The 20256-nt window shown below is 38.5% G+C and overlaps 1 protein-coding gene across 5 annotated transcripts; it reads left to right on the plus strand.

The window, feature by feature from the left end:
* Positions 1–1173: 1173 nt before the first annotated feature.
* On the plus strand, positions 1174–19863 carry NEK4 (NIMA related kinase 4). Of its 5 annotated transcripts, none has more exons than XM_026105355.2 (16): positions 1174–1412; positions 4849–5115; positions 6152–6349; positions 7183–7290; positions 7971–8125; positions 8844–8985; positions 9958–10386; positions 11681–11734; positions 11956–12099; positions 12993–13130; positions 13518–13584; positions 13984–14090; positions 15451–15539; positions 16196–16401; positions 17988–18121; positions 18859–19863. In XM_026105355.2, the coding sequence occupies exons 1-16, from the start codon at positions 1320–1322 to the stop codon at positions 18949–18951; spliced, it is 2424 nt and encodes an 807-aa protein (XP_025961140.2). In that variant the 5' UTR covers positions 1174–1319; the 3' UTR covers positions 18952–19863. The 5 variants fall into 5 exon arrangements, with proteins under 5 accessions (XP_025961140.2, XP_025961141.2, XP_025961142.2 ...); XM_026105356.2 differs by having other exon boundaries at positions 8844–8982; XM_026105357.2 differs by having other exon boundaries at positions 1174–1376.
* The last annotated feature ends 393 nt before the right edge of the window (positions 19864–20256 follow it).

Genomic DNA, 20256 nt, shown 5'->3' on the forward strand with positions numbered 1-20256 from the left:
AAAGTGGGGTTAAACATTCAGCATAAGGGGAAAAAAATCAAATACTGAATTTTGAATTTGTAACATCTAGGGAGTGCTGTTCCAAAATACTTGCAGAATGGTAAACTCACAAAATACAGCATGTCTCTGCTGTATAGTGTCATTCCTAAACAGAAATACAACAGCCATTTCTGTATAGGTGACTGAGATTGGCCTTCCTTCTCCAGGCTCACCTCTTTCCAGACTAAAGTTGTTGTCTTTCTCAAACCTTCTTCAAGGCTGTCCAGACCTTGGCTCAAGTTCATCACAGCCGTAACAGAGCTTTTAGTCTCTTCAGCCCATTTACCTTCCCTTCTTCAGGGACTAACTTCATCCTACCTGTCACAGGCAGGCCTCTAATTTAGGTATCGTTATTTGACATGTGTCCTGGCTAGTCCTATGTTGCAGAAACTTCAAGTTACGGGTTTTCCTGTTCATCTTTATTGTTGAAACTCAAGTCCGAGCTCCCAGGATCTTGCACAGTCAATACGCATTCAGCCTCATGCTGCAAGGCTCATTTTCTTTATTCGTTATCTTGATGGCATTATTTTCTCCCTCTTTTAACTGGCTTCATCTTCTCTATTGCAGGATACATAAACTTCAAGGACTGGGAGTCTCAATGACACAATATTCAGGTTAGATATAGGGTACGAGGAAGCTCTGTCAAATTTTCAGATATGAAATTCATTGGACACACAAATAAACCAGCAACTGACATTTTGAGAAACGACTGCTGGCAATTAAAGCCCTGCACAGGTGTTTTGCTAGTCCCCACGCAAGCGTTTGCTACAGCAGAGGGGCTGTTTTGGCTTCGCGCCTGCGTGCATGCTAATTGGGAAATGCATTTTTCTTCCTTCGCTACACTACAGCATTCTGTATTTCCCATTGCTTTGGGGTATTTTCTTGCAGCCATGAGAAGAACACATGAAGAGAGGACCAGTCCGGAGCTCATTGAACCAATTCCCTCTCACACCCGAAGGACTATTGGGCACGCGGTGTGCTTGAGGGGGCTGCGTTGTGTTTTGGGCCACGATAAGAAGGGAAAACAGGCAGCCACCTGCCTCAGCCATCGCTCAGGCTCCCAGCCCGCCCCTAACATGGCCGCTTCGCCCACTTCCAAAATGGCGGCCGCCGCGCCGCGCTCGGACCATAGAGAAGAACGGCGGTCCGCTCTACACGCCGCGGCGTTTGCTGTCTATGGTAGAAGGCGGACGGCGGGCATCTCTATGGCAGCGGCGGCCGCGCTGGTGGGCGGGCGGGCCCCGGTGGCGCCGGCCGCCGGGCGGTGACCGGGGAGAAGGATGCCCCTGGCTGCCTACTGCTTCCTCCGCGCCGTGGGCAAGGGCAGCTACGGGGAGGTGAGCCTGGTGCGGCACCGGCACGACAGCAAGCAGGTAGCGGCTGGCGCGGGCAGCGGGGCGCGCTACCGCCCCCTGTCGGGGCGGGCGGTGTCCGGGCCGGGGGCAGGGGGCGGCCGGGCTAATGGGGGGCGGCAGGGCCCGGTGTGTGGGGGGGAGGCCGCGGCCTGGCCCCGGTGCGAGGGGAGGCCGCGGCCGGGCCCTGGGGCCTGACGGCGGCTGCGGCCCGGCCGCGCGTTGGAGCGTGGCTCTGACCGCGGCCGGCGTGGAGGCTGTAGCCAGGGCCCAGCTGGCCCCGGGCTCGTGTGTCGACCGGTTGCTGTTTTGCCCCCATCTACACGAAGGCTTTCGTTAACGTTGTAAAGAAAATCCTGTTTTTTAATGTAAAAAATTTTTTTTTCTTTCATTTAACATTGTCTTTTTTTTTTTTTTTTTTTTTTTTTTTTTTTTTTTGGTAATGCTATCACATTGTGTTTTGGGGAGGAAAACCTAGCTTTGGGAGTCCTTCAGATGACCAAGCACAGCTTGTGCTCTTTAGCCCTATGTGGAGAAGGTGGCTCTTGGGTCGTTGCTGTTAGCTTGCTTCTTTAAGGCCTCCGTGTGCAGGGAGTTAAACAGAATAGCAAGGACAGGAAAGCGGGCTCACACTGTTGGCTTTTGCCGGCCTCCTCTCAGCTGGAGGCCTAGTGCTTGATTGCACTGACTGCTCCAGCACCTGGCACAGTTTTGGTCCTGTCAGAGCTGAAGTGCAGCTTTTTGTTCTTTGCCTTTTTGTTGGGAACTGGGGAGGGTGCCGTGTTGCCTGGCCAAACCAGGCACCTCTCACAGAAGACAAAAGAGGCTAAAGAGAGGGAGAAGATGGGCGGTACCTGGGGTGTCAGCCTTGCACTTGGGACCTGGCTAGAGGTGGTGTGAGCTGTGGCTTTGCCCTGCTCTGGTAAGAAGGCGCTGCCTTTCCGGTTGAAGGCAGCCAAGGGGCGGTAGCCTGAAGGTGAATCCCTAGAACTTGCTCCCTCAGAGCAGCCACCGCAGCGCCTAACCTGGTGTCCTCAAAGGGTTGCCAGCCTCGTAGCCCAAAAAGTAAACAGTACATCGTGGTGACTTTCAACTGTGTACGTCCTTGAATTTCACCTCTTTGTCACATTGATCATTAATATTGGCAAGAGCCTTGCTTCCTTATCACTATTGTTTTAACTGAAGTATTTTGATGTGTTGTACTGTGTCTTATCTTTCGCCAGCTTTTATAAACATTTTTCCCTAGTGGGATGATCGGGGTTTTTGGTTGTGGCTTTTGAATAGTGTTACATGTTCTAGAGAAGAAGCAACATTTTATCTAAGTATATTTGCTGTTCCATGCTTTCCTTTCTTTTCTTGTGGAGGGGGCTGTCAGGTGGTTCCAGCTGTTGAAAAAAAAATGCAATTTGCACACAATTTCATATCAAATATGGCAGAAGAACATTAGGATAGATGCCATGGGAATATTGTCAGCATAACGTGCTCATTAGAGCAAGTCTAACTGATACCAGGCTTAAAGTTAAGCTACGTGCACGGTTTTGTGTTTCAATTATATGTAGTCTAAAGATAGATGCTGAAATAAAGCTAAAAGCTTTTGGTTTCCATGCCCAGAGGTATGGTTGTAGTTGGCTTGTTACATAGTACATAATGTAACCATTGTGTACTATCTCAACCATAGCTGATGCTATACACAATTAATATTGTTGTATTCCTCTTTGGGAGCTGTGCAGCACTGGTTATAAGAGCTGAGGAGCTTGTCTAATATACAGCAGATTCCTGAAACAAAAATTTGTGCTCAAAATCATGAAGTACTGTTGATTTCTGCATAACTGGTTGCCTTGATGTATTGAGGCAGTCTTCCTCAAAAATAATTAAACATGCTGGACTTAAATTGATAGGGCTAGCCTAAGGAATAATAGACAGTATAGACAGTTGCTGAGGACACTGAAACTGAATAAGTATTTTTTTTCTTTCTTTTTTTTTTTTTAAGATGTTTTAGTACCGTAAGTTCCCAGATAAGAGTGGGGTCAGACATATACCATGACATGGGCTCTTCCATGAAAAGCTGATGCACTAGAAGTGATTACTACAAAGTTTGCATCAGGAGGGGAACAAGATCAACCCTAAGTACTGCTGTGTACGATGAACATGTGCTAAGAATTTTATTACGTCTTTAATTACATTTTTGATAAAAACTAGAATTCTATAGGACTATATTTGCACTAGTATATTAGGCAGTGTAAATAACAGTTTACATATGCAGCCTTTAAAAACTCACATTAACACAGAAGTAAATAAATTTAGGGTTGGGCATGAGAACTTTTGGCTCTTGCGGTATGATAAAGAGGCTGTGCTTCCCTGTATAATTCATTTCTCATTCAAGAAGTTTAAACCTGCATACATAGAAACTCATAAATGCAAAATACAGTTAGTATGGTTTTCTGATAGTTTTAGGGCAGGTTTTAAGAAGTTAAAAAAAAAATCTAAATTACGCCTGCTTTCAGGTTTTTGGGGCAGTATTTTTTTTTTAGTGTGCTCCTAACTGTACCAGCCCTCCAACTACATCTCTATTTGCTCCATTTCTTTTTCTCATGGAAGCTTTTCTCTATTCTCTCATGCCTCTCTGTTTTCTAGACTTTTTGCACAAAGCAGTTAAGTCAGCTCTTCCTTGGGGCTCCTCTGCCAGGTACAAGTTCTTTAAGAAAAGAATGAACAGATCTAAAAAGCTCACCAGCATTATTTTATGCATTCATAAGTTTAGCACTTTTGGATATTTCTTCTGAATATGAAAATGGGGAATTTGTAATTTAAGCCTTGAAACTGACATTTTTAACCACTTTTTTCATCTTCAGATATGATTGGCATTCCTCACGTGCAGTTGTGAGATGTTATTCAAGTCTCTGTTTTTCTACAAAGACCATAAGTTTCATTTCTGAAGACCACTTTTCCTTAAACAAAAGAAAATGAAAGGAGATAGTGAAGAACAGAATGAGTCCAGCCAGATGACTTTTATCCTAAATGTTCATTGTCATTTTTCTGATGTGACTACATGCTTTTCTTAGTATTATATATTTGTTATTAATGTTATTGAAACTGTTTCTGAGAATAGCTGTGATGTACAAAAAGGCATTTCACACCTAAGAGATGAATGATAGCCACCTATTTAAAATGAGGGGAAAAAAATATAAATTTGGACACCAATCAAAGAAAGCAAAACATCACAAAATTCCTATGCAGAACTTTATTCAGGTAAACTAATTGAATTTAGCCACACCTGTTACATTTTTACAGTGTCATGGTAAATGTAAAATACACCTGCCAGACCAGTTGCAACCTCCATATAAAGTAACGTGTGCATATTTCAAATACTGCATTTTCTTTAGATTTTTGGAATTTCCTGGGGCTTCTGCGTGCTAACTTGGATCTTTCATGATATGTCTTGTAATTTCTTTGACAGTATGTCATCAAAAAGTTAAACCTTAAAAATGTTTCCAGCCGAGAGAGGAAAGCAGCAGAACAAGAGGCACAGTTGTTATCCCAGTTGAAACATCCAAATATAGTCGCCTATAGAGAGTCCTGGCAGGGGGAAGATGGCCTGTTATATATTGTTATGGGCTTCTGCGAGGGAGGAGATCTGTATCATAAACTTAAAGAGCAGAAGGGCAAACTTCTGCCTGAGAATCAGGTGGTGGAATGGTTTGTCCAGATTGCCATGGCCTTGCAGGTAAGATAAAAGTCCAATTTTGTAACGTTAAGATACAGACCTAGTTTGGCTCTCTTTCCTTATAAAAATATCACAGTTAGTCTACAGATTTAAATTCTAGTTTGGCTGGGTTAGCATAGAATTACAATGTTTATTAGTGCATTGAAAATGTTCACAGGGCATTGCAGTCAAACTAACTTTCTCTTGTAGGTAAAAAATTGCTATCATATATTATGCCTACATTTCTTATTGTGGTAGACAGTGTTAACCTTCAGGGGGTTTGCAACTCTACTCTGAAATGCTTCTCCAGTTTGGAATTTAAGATTAAATTTACAAAATGCATTTAAAAAAAACTTATTTCAGAAGCAATGTATGGTTTTGTTGGTGTTTTTCAGTGATCAATTTAGACTACTAATTTATCATTTATATTAAATTTTATCTCAGTTTGCTGGAGTTTAATAATTTGGAGCCTATCAAACTTTAAAAGCAATTGTTATAGTAATAAGGACCAGGTGTAAATATTTACATTAGGAAATAAGGAAGTTGGACAGCAAACGCTATCTTAATGCTGACTGCTGTAGTCAGATACACAAAAGTCTACAGTGGTATCTTGGTTTTGCTTATTTTAAGTCTAATCTTCTACCCTACCCTGTATTTGGACAAAACTAACACTGGATTTTCCACCAAAATTTTATGCTAAAGACTGAAATGAATGGCAACAAATGGAGGCCAGCAGACAGTAGGTTAAAGGCTGAGCCTTAACTTTGCATTCCTCTTTTCTCCTGGTTTGCTGGAGATTAAGATCACACACAGGGAGATTTCACTAAAGCAACACAGAGTTTTGTGTCTGCGCCTATATTAGTCATTCTGACATTAATTCACTAGCGCTTCAACAGTGATGTGCCATTCCCATCTTCCGTAGTGATATATGTGGCTTTGTTGTGTTTGTATTTTCCCTCTTTGACTTGTGTGACGTAGTTTTACTTTTCAGTGGAGAAGAACCAATTAGGAGTTGCTTAACTCTATTTATGTGTTTTTTTTTATTATTATTTTTCAGTATTTACATGAAAAGCACATTCTGCACAGAGATCTTAAAACTCAAAATGTTTTTCTGACGCGAACAAATATTATCAAAGTGGGTGACCTTGGAATAGCCAGAGTGCTGGAAAACCAGTATGACATGGCCAGCACTCTCATAGGCACGCCGTACTACATGAGCCCTGAACTCTTTTCTAACAAACCCTACAGCTACAAGGTAGAGACTGTTGATGCAAATATTATTTCTGCTTTGTTAGGCAACTTGATTATTATGTTTGTCCAAGAGCATTACCATCTTGTGTGTTTTTTTAAAGCTGTTATTGCTTCCAAATCTTTTTAATGGCCCCAGAGTCCAAACAGGAGGATAGAGATTTGCAGGGAACTTAATTTATAGAACTGAGTTGGCTGCAATGGGTGAGAATTAGTAGCGTGTGATGAGTTATATCAGCCAAAATCTTCAGCAGGCTGCCTGTACTTATCAGTGCATGCCAATGTAAACAAAAACAAGTGTGTTAGACAGCTACATTGTAAATTTATTATACAACAGACAGGAAGGTTTACCTTCAAAAGCCTCTGTTATGCATAACAACAGCAACATTAAAAAAAAATTAAACTTTCAGAAGAGAAGTGAGCAGTGTCACTGAGAGTTTAAAATAAGGTAAACTTGCTTCTGCATACTTGTTCAGCTCTTGCTGCAGACCACAGGCACCCTAAACTTGGGTATCTACAATGAGCGTGAGCTAAGGGGAGACTGTTCTAATGAAAAATAGAAAGATTTTCCTTCTCCAGTTAGAGCCAATACAGTACTTAACCTGCCTTTTTTTTTCTTTTTCTTTTTTTTTTAAATTCAGAATAAACCTAGTGATATTTGGAAAACAGTAGTTTAATTAATCAAAGTTAAAATAGACTGAAGCCAGAAGCTTACAATGGAATTTGGTCTTAGTTAGCTTACTGTCATTAATGGTGTCTCTGAAAGCAGGTGACTCTGAAAGGAAAAATTATGCAATTAATACAAAGATCCTAAAAGCTTTTCTTTTTCCTTTTTTCTAGTCTGATGTTTGGGCACTGGGCTGCTGCGTTTATGAAATGGCTACACTGAAACATGCCTTTAATGCTAAAGACATGAACTCTTTGGTTTATCGAATTATTGAAGGAAAGGTAAAAACTTACCTAAAACATTTTTATCTGGTTACAATGGCTTTTGGAAGGCTTGAATGTGTGTGGGGGGGTTTTTTGGTGTTGGGCTCTTTTTTTCTTTTCTTTAATGTGCATCATCACACATGTTTTAAGACTGGTATTTCATGGTGGTACGTAACGTAATACTAGACCCAGGAAGTTGTTCATTCTTAAATACTGCTAGAGTTTCTTGTTATCCTTCTTAACTTGTATATTGGTGAATTTTCAAAGTGCTGAAATGATTTACTTTCTCCATCTACTTCTGGTTTAAATATTGTGCAAAGAATTAATCACTGTTCATGTGTGTGCCGTTTTCCTGTTAGGTAAGGCTAGCCTATTGAAGTGTATTACTTGCTTTGGCATATAATGAAGTTAACATGAATTTATATATAATCTTTTATGTCTTTTATGCCTACTCACAGAACATTAACTGCCGATATTAAGAAAAAAATAAGAAAAGTTCTTGCACAAAATATTTAGAATTGCTATATTCTGTTTGATGGGTAGTTAAGCTGTCTAGGTAACTCCCAGCATATGAAAAAAATGAGACTATTTTTTATGCAAAGTACCTAGCATAATATAATTGTTGTGCAGAAGTAATCTAGCAGTAGCCCCTATTGACAAATATGTTAAATGTATCACACTTCACTTTCCTCTTACAGTTGCCCCCCATGCCAAGGGATTACAGCCCACAGTTGGTAGAGATAATCCGAACTATGCTCAGTAAAAAGCCTGAGGAAAGACCTAGTGTGAAAAGCATACTAAGACAGCCATATATCAAGCAGCAAATCTCTTTGTTTCTGGAAGCCACAAAGGCGTAAGATATTTTCATTTCATTGATGCTATGCAAAATATTTATGTTATTATGATTTTTGTTTTAAAACTTTTCTGTTTTTTTATAGCAGGATAAAATTAGTTCTGTTATGTTCAATTGCAAAACATAGGAACATTTGAGTTTGTTTAGACTCTTTGAGAAATGTAATAGGAGGCATTTATAAGAGAACGGAAACTAGTTTTTTTAGCAAATGCAAACTAGAATTGTGCAACTGCTTGGATTGCATGGCTTATTCAGAGAGGAAAAAGAAAGTTGCACCAGTGCTGTCAAAGAAGTGATAGGAAATACACATCCTTTTTTTTAATGGTTCTTTGATACCATTTATCACTTGAGAATTCCAAAACCAAGTTCCTGTTGCTATTCACTGTTCTTTAACTTGTTGATGATAAATAGTAGGTATTTTTCTTTGTCAGAGATGGTCAGTTATTTTACTGCTGCCAGATAACACTGATCTTGCTGCTGTGCAGAACAGGTGTGCATTGCTGCTAGAGTCTGAATAGCATTTTAAAGCTCCTTTTACAGAGTTGAAGATGAGTATGTTGTGCACAGTCCATCAGAAAAAGCATGGTGTCTTATATGCTCTACGTAAGCTGTTTAGTGAACTGGGGTTATTTTTTTTTGATTGATTTTTGTCTAGAGAAACATCTTAAGGTCTTGTCGCTGGAGACTGAATGACCAGCTTTTACTATATTCTTTATAGGAAAACAGCCAAAAGTCATAAGAAAACACTGGATTCTAAACTTAAAGATCCTTGTTCTGTGGTCTCAGTTAAGAATGAATCTCATAACAGGAATGTTGCACACCAAAATCATTCCTTTGAGCAAGCCAGGAAAAATAAGGTGGTAAGATAAATATGTATTTTTTTCCAAACAATGAATCTGCTCTTCCTAAAAAGATGCTCAGTTTTATATGAAATGCCTTGAACTGTTGTGAAAACGTAGATCTGATTCCTAGCAATGTGTAAAATTCGTATTAATAGAGGATTTGTGTTTAGGTAGAGATGCAAGCAAGTAAATGGCTGTGGTTCAATAAAACTAATGGCAGCTTCTTTGCTGAAATATGTTAACTAAACAGCTTTTTTTTTTTTTTTTTAATCTGTGGACCACTATGTGATTTATTTTTGTGTAAACTTACAGTTGAATTGGCACATGGAGCTTTTGTATGCAGCATGGTTATAACAAGCGTTTCCACACTTCTCATGGAGTATTTGAGGTCTCCATGTTCAAGAATTGAGGTCTCCATGAATTTTTGCTACTATTCGATAACAAGTAGTAATCATTTTAAAATATAATTTTTTTTTTGGACTGGAAAAACAAACCGTAGTTACAAAGGAAAATTTGCTTATTGTTGGAGTTCTTTCCAGTGGTTAAAACAAATCTTTTATAATGATTAATCTTGTACATACTTTTTAGTTTCTGTAATATGAGTCTGCTGTTGGGAATTTAGGCTTTTAATGTTGAAATACTGAATGTACGCGGTATCTTGAAAATCTACTGGGACTTACTGGCTCCTCGCTTGTGAAAGAGTCAAAAGAGCATGACTTTTCTTTTGTGGTCTTGGGGAAAAGTGGGTGTGCTATGTATATATAAACCCATGCCTGCAATATTCCGTCTGCAGATACAGTGTGTATCTTTTTTAAAAGTATGGGTTGCAGCATTTCTGAAGGCCTTAAGCTGTAGGTGATCATAATTTCATTACAGTTTATGTACTCTAGTATATTAATGATGTTCTGCAATGTGTAATGATGTAGGTGCTTAGAATATTCTTTTATATGTGCATAATATCTGAAAGGTAATTAATTTTTTAAATTCTAGAATGAAGAAGAATGCATCCTCAAATATAAAGCCACCAAATTTTGTCCCTCAGAGAAACCAGCTGTTGAGTTGGGAAGAAAACCAAGCAATAATGATTTGAACAGCCTGGGAGACTCCTTAGCTACAGTTAGTAAAGTGGATATTGATATCTTACCATCTGAAAAGAGGACATATGGAAGTGAGAAGTGTGGCAGTGAGCATATTCCGGAGGATAATAAAGCAAAGTATTTAAATGTTCCAGGGAATTCTAAAACAACAACATACAGTAGATCACTGATTAAGGAAGATGAACTACAGCAAAAAACAAAGCAAGCTTTTAAAGCTGAAAGTGTTGAGTCTAAGCAGTCTGCTGTCGATGCTATAGATAAAGATGATGACGCTTTGAAACTCCTGCAGCCTGTACCAAAAAACCAAAAGCAAACTGACCTGGTAATGCACTTATGCTTATGTATACTTTGAAGTAGACTTAACTAGTGGCCAGCTCTTAAAATAGCTCTTACGTGCAGCAGCTGTGTGTATCTATCACAGTAGGATACTGCTGATGTAATTATTGAGATGCTTAAATAGCTATGAGCTTAGGCTTCGAATTTGCAGAGGCAATGTGCTGCAGGAATGTTACGGCTTGCATCTAGATGGTGAGAATGCAGTTCTTAAAGGAAACAAAAGTTTTCTTTTTCGTCTGAGAAGACAGGTTCTTGCCCTCTATGTCCTAAATAGGCCTGGCTAATCTCTTGACTTAGTCCTAGTATGGAGGAGGGACTAGTAGGAATTGGAGGAGACAACCAGTCAATGGGCTCCCACAGGCTTCTATCCTGCATTCGTCACTATTTAGTACATTCGCTAAATGATTTGGATAGATGAACGATGGACTTGGGGCTTTTGTCAATTATATGGAACCTAGTGTTGTTACTTAAAACTGAATTTAACATATTGGTCTCTGTGTGACAAGGATAGATGGGATGCTGGTAGGAGGTGCTAAGTTTGCCAGGGAATAGAGGATAGATTAAGCAGCTTTTGGAGTTGCTTCCTAATTTACTTTTTGTGCGCTCTCTCACCTTCTCCCTTCTTTGTAATCAGAAACTTAATGAAAATTTAAAGGAGCTAGAAACAGTGATAGGGGAGGAGTGGAAGAGATTGAAGGCAGGCAGGAGGTGGAGAGAGGCATAAAAGAAAGGAGAAAGGAATAGTAATATGGAAATGTGGAAGGTTTTACTTTCTCTCTTGCTTTCCCTTTTTTCAAAGGTAGTTTGATTCCTATTGTTCTTCTCATTTCCAGTTACTCTTTCACTCTTTTGTTGGTAACTTGCAAAAACAGTATTTCCAAAAAAATACTGCTTTCTGCCTAGGCATCTGTAGTGTTCTCCTTTTGATAGTAACTGGCTCAGAAATACTAGCTAATTCTCTATTTCCCCTGTGCCCTTGTTCTCAAGTGTTACAAGGGTCTGCTGAGAGAACTAGGAAAAGATTTTATTCTTACCTCCTCCTAGTGTATCTCAAAAGTGTCAGTTATACATTTGGCTCTTTCGCTTGCATCTTGTGCTTTGGATCTAAAGGTCTCATATCAGTTCTGGCTGCTCAGTGTCGCTTCTGCACAGTCACATTTATGAAGCCAGTCTGCTTTAGGTGATGATTCTCTTTTCATTGAGTTCTGGTCTACAATGAGATTTTCTTATGTACCTGAATATTTGGTTGTTTTCTGATGAGAAATCATTATCTATTGCAGAACTTGGATTCCACTGAAAAGCTGCTAGAACCATTTGTTCCTGTTGTAATTCAAGTAAGTATTTTTATTTAAAGGTTTGGTAGCTTAAAAATGCTGGTAGAGCAGATCTTTTTTTTCTAACTATCAAGTAAGAGTTTATTTTGGCTGTCATTGTGATACATTAAGGTAAATGTAGTCCAAATAGTAAAGTGGCCTGTGCTGATATTGTAAGCAGCGTGTATGTTTAAATGTGGAAACGGCATGTCTACATTTTGAAAAATAATTTTACTCATTAGGATGATGTCTGTCATGGAGCTGCAGGAGACCCGCAGGAAAAAATTACCTCTCACTTACACCCTAATAGCTCTGTCCACGAACCCTCTCTCTCACGGCAGCGACGACAGAAGAAAAGGGAGTTGTCCAAAGTCTGTTCAGATAAGGTGCAGATAATCAAAAATTAATTTGACTGTATGATTCTTTAAATGACATAATACTCTTCCTTTTTTTCTCCTCTTTCCTTTAAGACTATTGCACTTTTTTATTTTTAAAAAATGGGACACATTTAAAAAAATTGTTTTTATACTGCTCTCGTTTCATGTGCATCTGTATAACTTCATTGATAAGAATATGCAGAACACTGAAAATGTCCTTTATGGGCAGCCTGTGTAAATCTTTGGAAGTGTCAACAAAGCTCACAGGCCTGAGGTGGGTGTGCTAGATGGTCGTAATGAAACACAGTGAAATGTTGTCTGTCTTTTGCCTTTGCCATGCTATAATCGTTCCAGGGATGGATTTCCATCAGGAATTCTCGCTCTGTTTGTCCTTGATAAGGCCACTTGTAATGAGCAGTAGATGACTGGTACCTTAGAACAGACATACATACTGGCTGTCCCAAGCTTATGAGCACAAACTCTAGGAAGAAAATCTTTTCCCTTTCACATGCCCATAAGCCAGGGCTCCTGACGCTGCTGGGTGGAGGGACCCCTTTAGGGAAAGGCATCAGCTGTATAAGTAGAGAGAAGAGCGTGATTTGTTTGCAGTGTGATCTCTTGCTGTTCTCTTGTGTTTCGCTGTTTGAGGATGGGGGACAGTTGTTGCAAAGTCACTGGCTGAAAAATAGTCTGGGAGGAGGAAGGATGAGGAGAAGGGAAGTGTGTGCAGACAGAAGTGCAGGGAGGGAGGGATGAAGCAGGGAGATGTGAAGAGGTAACAACAGTAGGAGCCAAAAACTCTGCCATCTAGTTTTGCTATGCAAGAATGATGACTTGTAGATTGTAGAGTACTTTAACTTTTAATGAAAGAAGGTATAAATTCTGCTCACTTCTCTTTCAAGTGCAGAACAGTTGCTCCTCGGCCTTTACCTTTTCCTTCTGATGTGAATGTAAAGACAACAGAGAGCTGTGCAGAGCATGGTGCTGAAGTCTCTGAATCTGTAAATAGCACCAAAAACAGTCAAGTTGCTCTTGCAAAGGTTAGTACTGAATGCTGTGTAAGCATATTTTTGTCTCTTGGTGCTTCTGAGCAGTTTGTTCCCTAAGAATATGCACAGCGAGTAAAGAAATGTAGAGCAACTTTCTACCTAATGGAAGTCATGTCATACATCTGATCAGTGAGGGATGAGGAGCTTCCTTGCTGAAACAGGCAGGTCAGAAGCTCCTTTTCTGCAGTGTTTATTGGTTGTGTTGTTGACCAAGACCGTTTTGTAGTAAATCATAGAGCATTTGTTAGCTAATTGGAAGATCTACTCTAGTAGCTCTCTTGCATGTTCAATTAAAGAAGTTTTTTTGTTTTATAGGTGATAGAGAACACAAGTGATTGTGGCAATTGCTAATTAATATCAAATTAACTTATTTTAAAGGAGCGGCCCTTGTCAGCGAGAGAGCGTAGGAGGCTAAAACAGTCTCAGGAAGAGATGTTTCCCTCTGGTAATTTTTATGTTTGCATGTTAACATTCTATATATGGAGGCTGGTAACTTCTCTGTGATGAAATTCTAACTCTGTTTTTTATTCTTCGCTAACTTCTTCAAAAAGATGCACTAAGGGTCTAGTTCTGGTGTTAAATAAAAACTTCTGTTAACATGTCCATATTTTTCTACTTCTTACTCAGTTGTATTCAGTTGTGTTTAGTGGTGACAACTTGTATTTGAAATGTACGTGAAGCGCAGGATATGCACCTTTCAGATAGAAGCATCAATGTTTTCTGTTAGCAGAATACCTACCGCCTGTCTTCTGCCAGGTGATAGACTTTTTCTTGCATGAGCATGAAACTAATCCAAAATATATGCAGCTAAGTTATAAATATTGTAAAAATGTCATCCTTTCAGTGATTCCGGCAAGACGAACATCAAATAGTGCAGTAGTTGAAGCAAAATCACACATGGAAAATCATGTTAAAGTTGCTCAGTCCTCATCAGATCCCAGTATTTCTCAGGTAAACTGGGGTCACCTGTTTTTGAAATATTTAAATGCAGGCATAATTTGAGAAGAAAATGATACTAAAAAAATCTATATGTGGAAGAACCTCTCAGTTAATAAGAATGCACAGTTCTCTGCAGATACTGCTTTAGAAAACCTGGGCTAGAGTACGGATCTGTAATACACCTTTCTGTTTGGCTAGATCAGTTTAAAATTCAGGGCTCGCTGCCCATTTTCACTCCACTCGTCAGAGAAGAAGACTCCCAGGGATCTCACAGAGGGAGCTAGTTGTTATAGACTCTCTAGATTGAAGGGTTTATTTCTTTTGTTGTGGGGAAAAAGTTTATCCTGAACTGCATTTTGGTTATAGGTGAATAGTCTGTTTTCAGTTACTGCTGTCTACATGCTACCTTTAGCTTTGTACATCTAATTTTGCTTTGGTAGCAGTGTTTGAAAATTAGTTTTTAAGCTGCAGTCCTGTTAAGCGCATACATTTATGCGCTGACAATAAGGAATAGGTGCTAGATGAAAAATGAATAGCTTCTGTTAATATTATCTTCCTTGTCTGATTAAAAAAAGTCCTTTTTAAGATCACAAACATCGGGGTAAAATCTGCTGCAACATCGGGGAACACTGTTAATAACAATAGATGCAAAAAATAACAATGAAGAAATTTTAGTCTAAAATTTCAAAGCATAGGCTCCTTTTTCCTCAGGCCAGCACTTGCATGGAAAGTGTTTTGCATGTTTTACCTACATGCGTATGCTTGTAACTAGTAAAATCTAAATGCAAAAACTTCATCTGCATTTATAAACTGAGGTTATATCAGTTTAGTATGCACTAATTATACGTGCATGTGCTAGTGATGTTTTTGCGTTTTGTGCTATGCACGGAACATGAAACTGTAGAGGCATAGGTAGAGGCTTGGTTAAAGTCTCTTTGTATGTTTTACCAAATGTGGGGAAGTTACTGAATCAATAAAATATTTAAATAGAATTTTAAAATGTGTGTGTGTGTATAAAGACTGATAGATGGGTTAAGGGTAGTGGCTTTATAATATAATTAGGTAAGAATTGACAAAGATAACCAATTTAATTGTTTTTAATAGCATTTGGCAAAAAAAATTTTGTGGTTAAAACTGCATGACTGAGATGTAATACTAGCTAAATAGGCACTTCATAAAAGTATGTTCATGATGTGGTGTATATTAGTTTGTATTTAAAACCAGATGTTACACCTTTGAAGTATTATCAAGCTAAGTCAGTAAAAGTATGCTTGATGAAAGCTGTTTTTCCATTTAAAAAAGTAGCTTATGCCATACAGATAACAGACAAAAATCCTAACTCTCAAAAGTAATTTATTTCCTCTTCACTTAGAAAAAAAGAGGAATCCATTGCCTGTCTGATGATGAGTTAAGCTCTTCCACAAGCTCTACAGATAAGTCTGATGGAGATTCCAAGGAGAAGTAAGTATTTTGTTTAATACCATGCAGGAGTTTTTGTCTGCTGTATTGGACCTTGACTTGGAGTGGAAAAATATTTGCAGTTGCAGAAACTGCCTTCGCATCTGATCTTTGCATAGTGAGTGCTGTTATGAAGAAGCACGTGTTATGTAAAGAAAACAAACTCCATTTGTTCCTTTGTGAACTTTCCCTGCTGACCTTCCTGGTATGTTGATTGTGTACCTCTGATTTTTTGGCATGTGAAGTTTTCCAGGAAATCCAGTCTTCCGGCATCAAAAGATACGTACTGTCAGGATGCAATAAACGGCATGCATTGCATAGATGCCAAATGTTTCTTTCTCACTGTGATTGAGGCTGAAATATTTTGGATTTTGTCAATTTGAGCAACTTTTCAAAAAATACTCTGTTGCATCAGCATGGCCGCAGCCACACAGGTAGTGGTAGCTAATAGGGCTGGGAGTTGTTGGTAGATACATAGGCTCTGAACCTTTATTAGATGAAATACTACTAATGTTGCTATTGGTAAAACTGCACAACAAAAAGTATTTAACATGAAATACTTAGCAGGACCTCACCAAATTTATTGAAAGTCCTCTGAGTGCAAGATGGAAGTTGCATCGTGAGTGGTAACTGAATTGCATCTTTTTCTCCTCTACTAGAAAAAGCAGTATGAATGAAATGAATGATTTGGTGCAGCTAATGACTTGGACACTGAAAATGGACTCTAAGGAGAATTCTGAATGTCGTGTAACCTCACCTACCGCTTCAGAGTTTAAACTTCATAGAAAATACAGAGATACTTTGATTTTGCATGGAAAATCACCTGATGAATCAGAGGAATTCAAATTTGAAGAACTTCCTTCAGGTCTGTTGCTGTGATATTTCTTTTAAATGAATGGTTGTCAGCTGCTGCTTAACAAAGAAAACCTGCTAGTGGACAACAGAAGGCAATCGGCTCTTATTTTTTGTTGTTAAATCTCAACAATACTCCTAGAAGTAATTAGCTTTCTAAATCTTTGTGTACAGAACTGTTCTAGTTGTGATTTGCTTGCCAGTGAAAGGAGTGTGTGATCTATGCAATTATTAATGGAGAGATATGGTCTGCGACACAGTCTTTCACTATGTGATTTGTACTTAGAAGCTTCAAAATGAACAGTTCAAAGGAGATGAGTATTTTAAAGTAATGCTTTTTTAAGGCATCCAAATGATTTGATAGCTGTGAAGCTTTGTGAATTGTGGTTAAAGCTGAAATTGAACATGAGGCTCAAGCCAGCATTTAAACACACTGGAGGTTTATAGTATAGAAGTCCATCCTCACTGCAGATCTTGTGGAAGCTAATTTTTCCCCACAGTAAGAATTGAATCACTTTCGAAAACCAAACCTTAAATATATGTTTGTATTCCAAAAAGCAACAAAAAATTATAGCTGCTATGACTGCACTTACTGTGCAAACCAGAAGTGCAAAAGCTGAAAGTAAGTTTTTGAAGTCTTGGATCTATTTTTGCTCGTGTGTTTTTAAGCAACAAGGATTCTGCTTGTAGCTGCTCTGGTGATCAGTAAAACAATGAGAGAGCACTACTGTGATGTTGGTTCTGCACAGCTAGAAGTAAAATACAGTGAAAGACTTTCTCTAATGTGCACAGATGTGACAGAATGTTAAAGGTACAAACTTGAGTGGTAGGGTTTTCTTCTGTCAGTTTTTCTCATTGTAAGTATTCTTTATGTTATGTATGAATAGTAAGATCTTACAGCTGTTCACTGCCATTGGGGTTGATGGGACAGGGCTACTGCATTTCTAAGCTGAAACTTAATTAGGTCAGATATCTTATTTTCACAAGGTAATCCAGCCTGTGAAAGGAGAAACTATTAGCTGCTGGTGACTTCATTAATTACAAAAAAGAACTAGTGTTCTCAGTTCAGTTCCTAGTGGAGGTCTCCCCTTATAAAATGACCACCTTTGGCAGTTTCAGCTGAGAAGCAAAAGATATAAAGGCCGTTGAGAGAAACGGGCAGCTGGCAGAACTGATGCCATTCGTGCTTATACTGATTAAACTTTTTTACGTTTGCTGTAAGTGCAAATGATTGAATCATTCTTAAAATATTTGTGTGGTATTCTTCTCCTATGATTATACAGAATTATCCAAATATCATTTGAATGAAAATTAATATAATGTACAGGAACCAGCTGAAAACAGAGACCCAGTTGTGCATATTTTATCTGCATTGACTTTGTACAGTACAATGTCCTAGGAATTAGCATCTGTGTAGTTCTGATTGACCATGATTGTAGATTATTCTAGTTAGTCAGTTCAGCTAGATGTTGTTCCATACAAACCATCTCCATGAAGTCTTTCATGATACTTAAAACGTTTTTTTTTCCAGGCATGGACTGTGAAAGTTGATTATACTAAATCTAATTATTACGGCTTTTTTTAAATTTATTTTAATAGATATGCTATCAGGTCCTGAAAAGATTAGAAGAATGGTTGAAATCCTAAGATCTGATGTGGTGCAAGGATTGGGAGTGAAACTTCTTGAGAAAGTGTACAACATCATGGAAGAAGAAGATGAAGTGAAGAGAGAGGTTAATATGTCTTGCATATTAAAATTGTTTAATTTCTTATAAACCCAGATAAATGAGCAGTCTTCACTTTTTTCCCTTTTTAGATATTGATACAGTGGTGCAAACCTGGACCCCTAAAAGTTTCAGTGTTTATATAGTCATTGGCAGGCCGAGGGCCTGAGTATATTGTCATTTTCAGTCTTTAAAAAATTGATTCTGAATATAGACTAGGCTCAACTATAAATTCTTCAGGAACCAAAGAAACTTCAGAATTATATCATAGTCCTTTAGTTTGTGAAGAAGCAAGGAATTTGAGTACTTTTATGCTGTTGTTTCTCCAGTAATCATTTCCCTTTGCACTGTAATTTTTTTTGTCTTGACATTACTTGCATAGTTTCCCTTATGTCCAAAGTGGAGAAACACTTTAATATCTATTCTCTATTCTTAATATAAATGAGTGAGCAATAACTACAGCTCATCTGATTCAAAAACTGGTTACAAATAAAATACTGCATGGCTAAGTATAACCAGTAAAGATTTGACTTATATTTACAATTGTCAGGTGGGATTTGGAACATCTCTTGCCCTCAGACAACAAAGATTCTTTTCCATTTGTCTCCCCTCACATCTGTGTGATCAAACTTCACACGATGCTTCCAGCTGAGTGCTTTGCTGTTCTTTTGTTAATATTTTGGTAGTTCCTGTTTGTTTTTATTTTTTTAATGCAAGTTTCTTTTTTTTTCTTGTATTCTAAATAGCTGCACTTGCGGGAACATATGGGAGAGAAGTATGCAAGTTACAGTGTGAAGGCACGCCACTTGAAATTTCTTGAAGAAAATGTGAAGTTCTGACCAGATGAAGACTTCTCCCTTAGAGAGAAGAACACATTTTTTTTTTATAGCTTGTTCAATAGACTGGACCAACATATGAAGCATGTTCATCCTTTGACCCCCTTTGCTGGAGTAAAGGGAGCGAGCTTGGAAAAAATGTTACAGCATTAGTTGTAAGATTTTTCCATGTTAAAATGTGAACCAGGCTATCACTTTCTCAGAAGAGGAACTGTATGTTTAGTTCTTATTCTCTTAATGAAACTTTAGAAGAGTTTATTTTATAGATGCAGAGATGGATGGATACCAAGTTTTATACCTGAAGTAGTGTCAAAAAATGATGTTTTGGTTTGATTTAGTCATAGATAAAGCATTTTGGTATGGTGATACACTAAATACAGTAACACATCTATGCCAAGGTTATAGTGTGCTAGGGTATAAGCTATTATATCATCTATGAAGTTTTAGCAGAAGAAACAATTACTGTTTTTTGTGCACCAAAAGCCCCTGCAGATTCTGTAAATTGCTTATTTATAATGCTAAAGGAATTTGCTGTATCGCTTTCAGGCACAGTGACTTTCACCTTAACTTTTGTGTTTATTCCTAAGGCAATCATAAAGGTGTTGGAAAGTACTTAATAACAAGCCTGAATATGTTTGAAAAGAGCAGCCATGGTTACCATGGTCCTGGCTGGAGAAAATCCATTCCAAGTACTAATTCCTTTTAGGAATGAAAGCATGCAAGACCAGGGTCATTCATTCAAGTAAGTTTGTCTTAGCTTTTCCCTTGCCATGCACATTTGTTGGATTGTGTTACTACACATGCCCAGGTTTTGTCATGTAACATCATTACTGAGAGAGCACATATGTTCTTTTTAAAGGATAAAAAAAGTCATCAAGGGAATTGAATTTGTAAAATAAATTTTTAAAACCAGAACCTGTCTCTCCTTGTCTTTACAAAAAGGGATTTAGGTTAAATATAACATCCAGCCCCTCTGGGAGACTAAAGGGGCAGGGAGTGGCCAGAAGGTGCAACAGTTGCTGCCTTTTATATGCTAATTGCTCAAGCTACAAGTCTTCAAGAGCTAAAGCAACTGTACTATGCAGAGTCAAGATGTTGTCTCCTATCCTAGAGCAGTTTCCACTTATTAACACTTTTCAAAACCGTGGATTTGGGGGCAAAGGGGGGGGGGGGGGAGTGTGTTAGGTGCTGTTTTACAAGACTTGTGACAAACTGCCACTACTGATACTTCTAACTATAAAACAAGTTATTTTAATGCAAGTCTAGCTGTATGTAATGTTTTAGGCTAGGGCAATAGCTTAACTATAC

The sequence above is a fragment of the Dromaius novaehollandiae genome, chromosome 12, assembly GCF_036370855.1.
Source record: "Dromaius novaehollandiae isolate bDroNov1 chromosome 12, bDroNov1.hap1, whole genome shotgun sequence".
In the NCBI taxonomy this organism is placed as follows: domain Eukaryota; kingdom Metazoa; phylum Chordata; class Aves; order Casuariiformes; family Dromaiidae; genus Dromaius; species Dromaius novaehollandiae.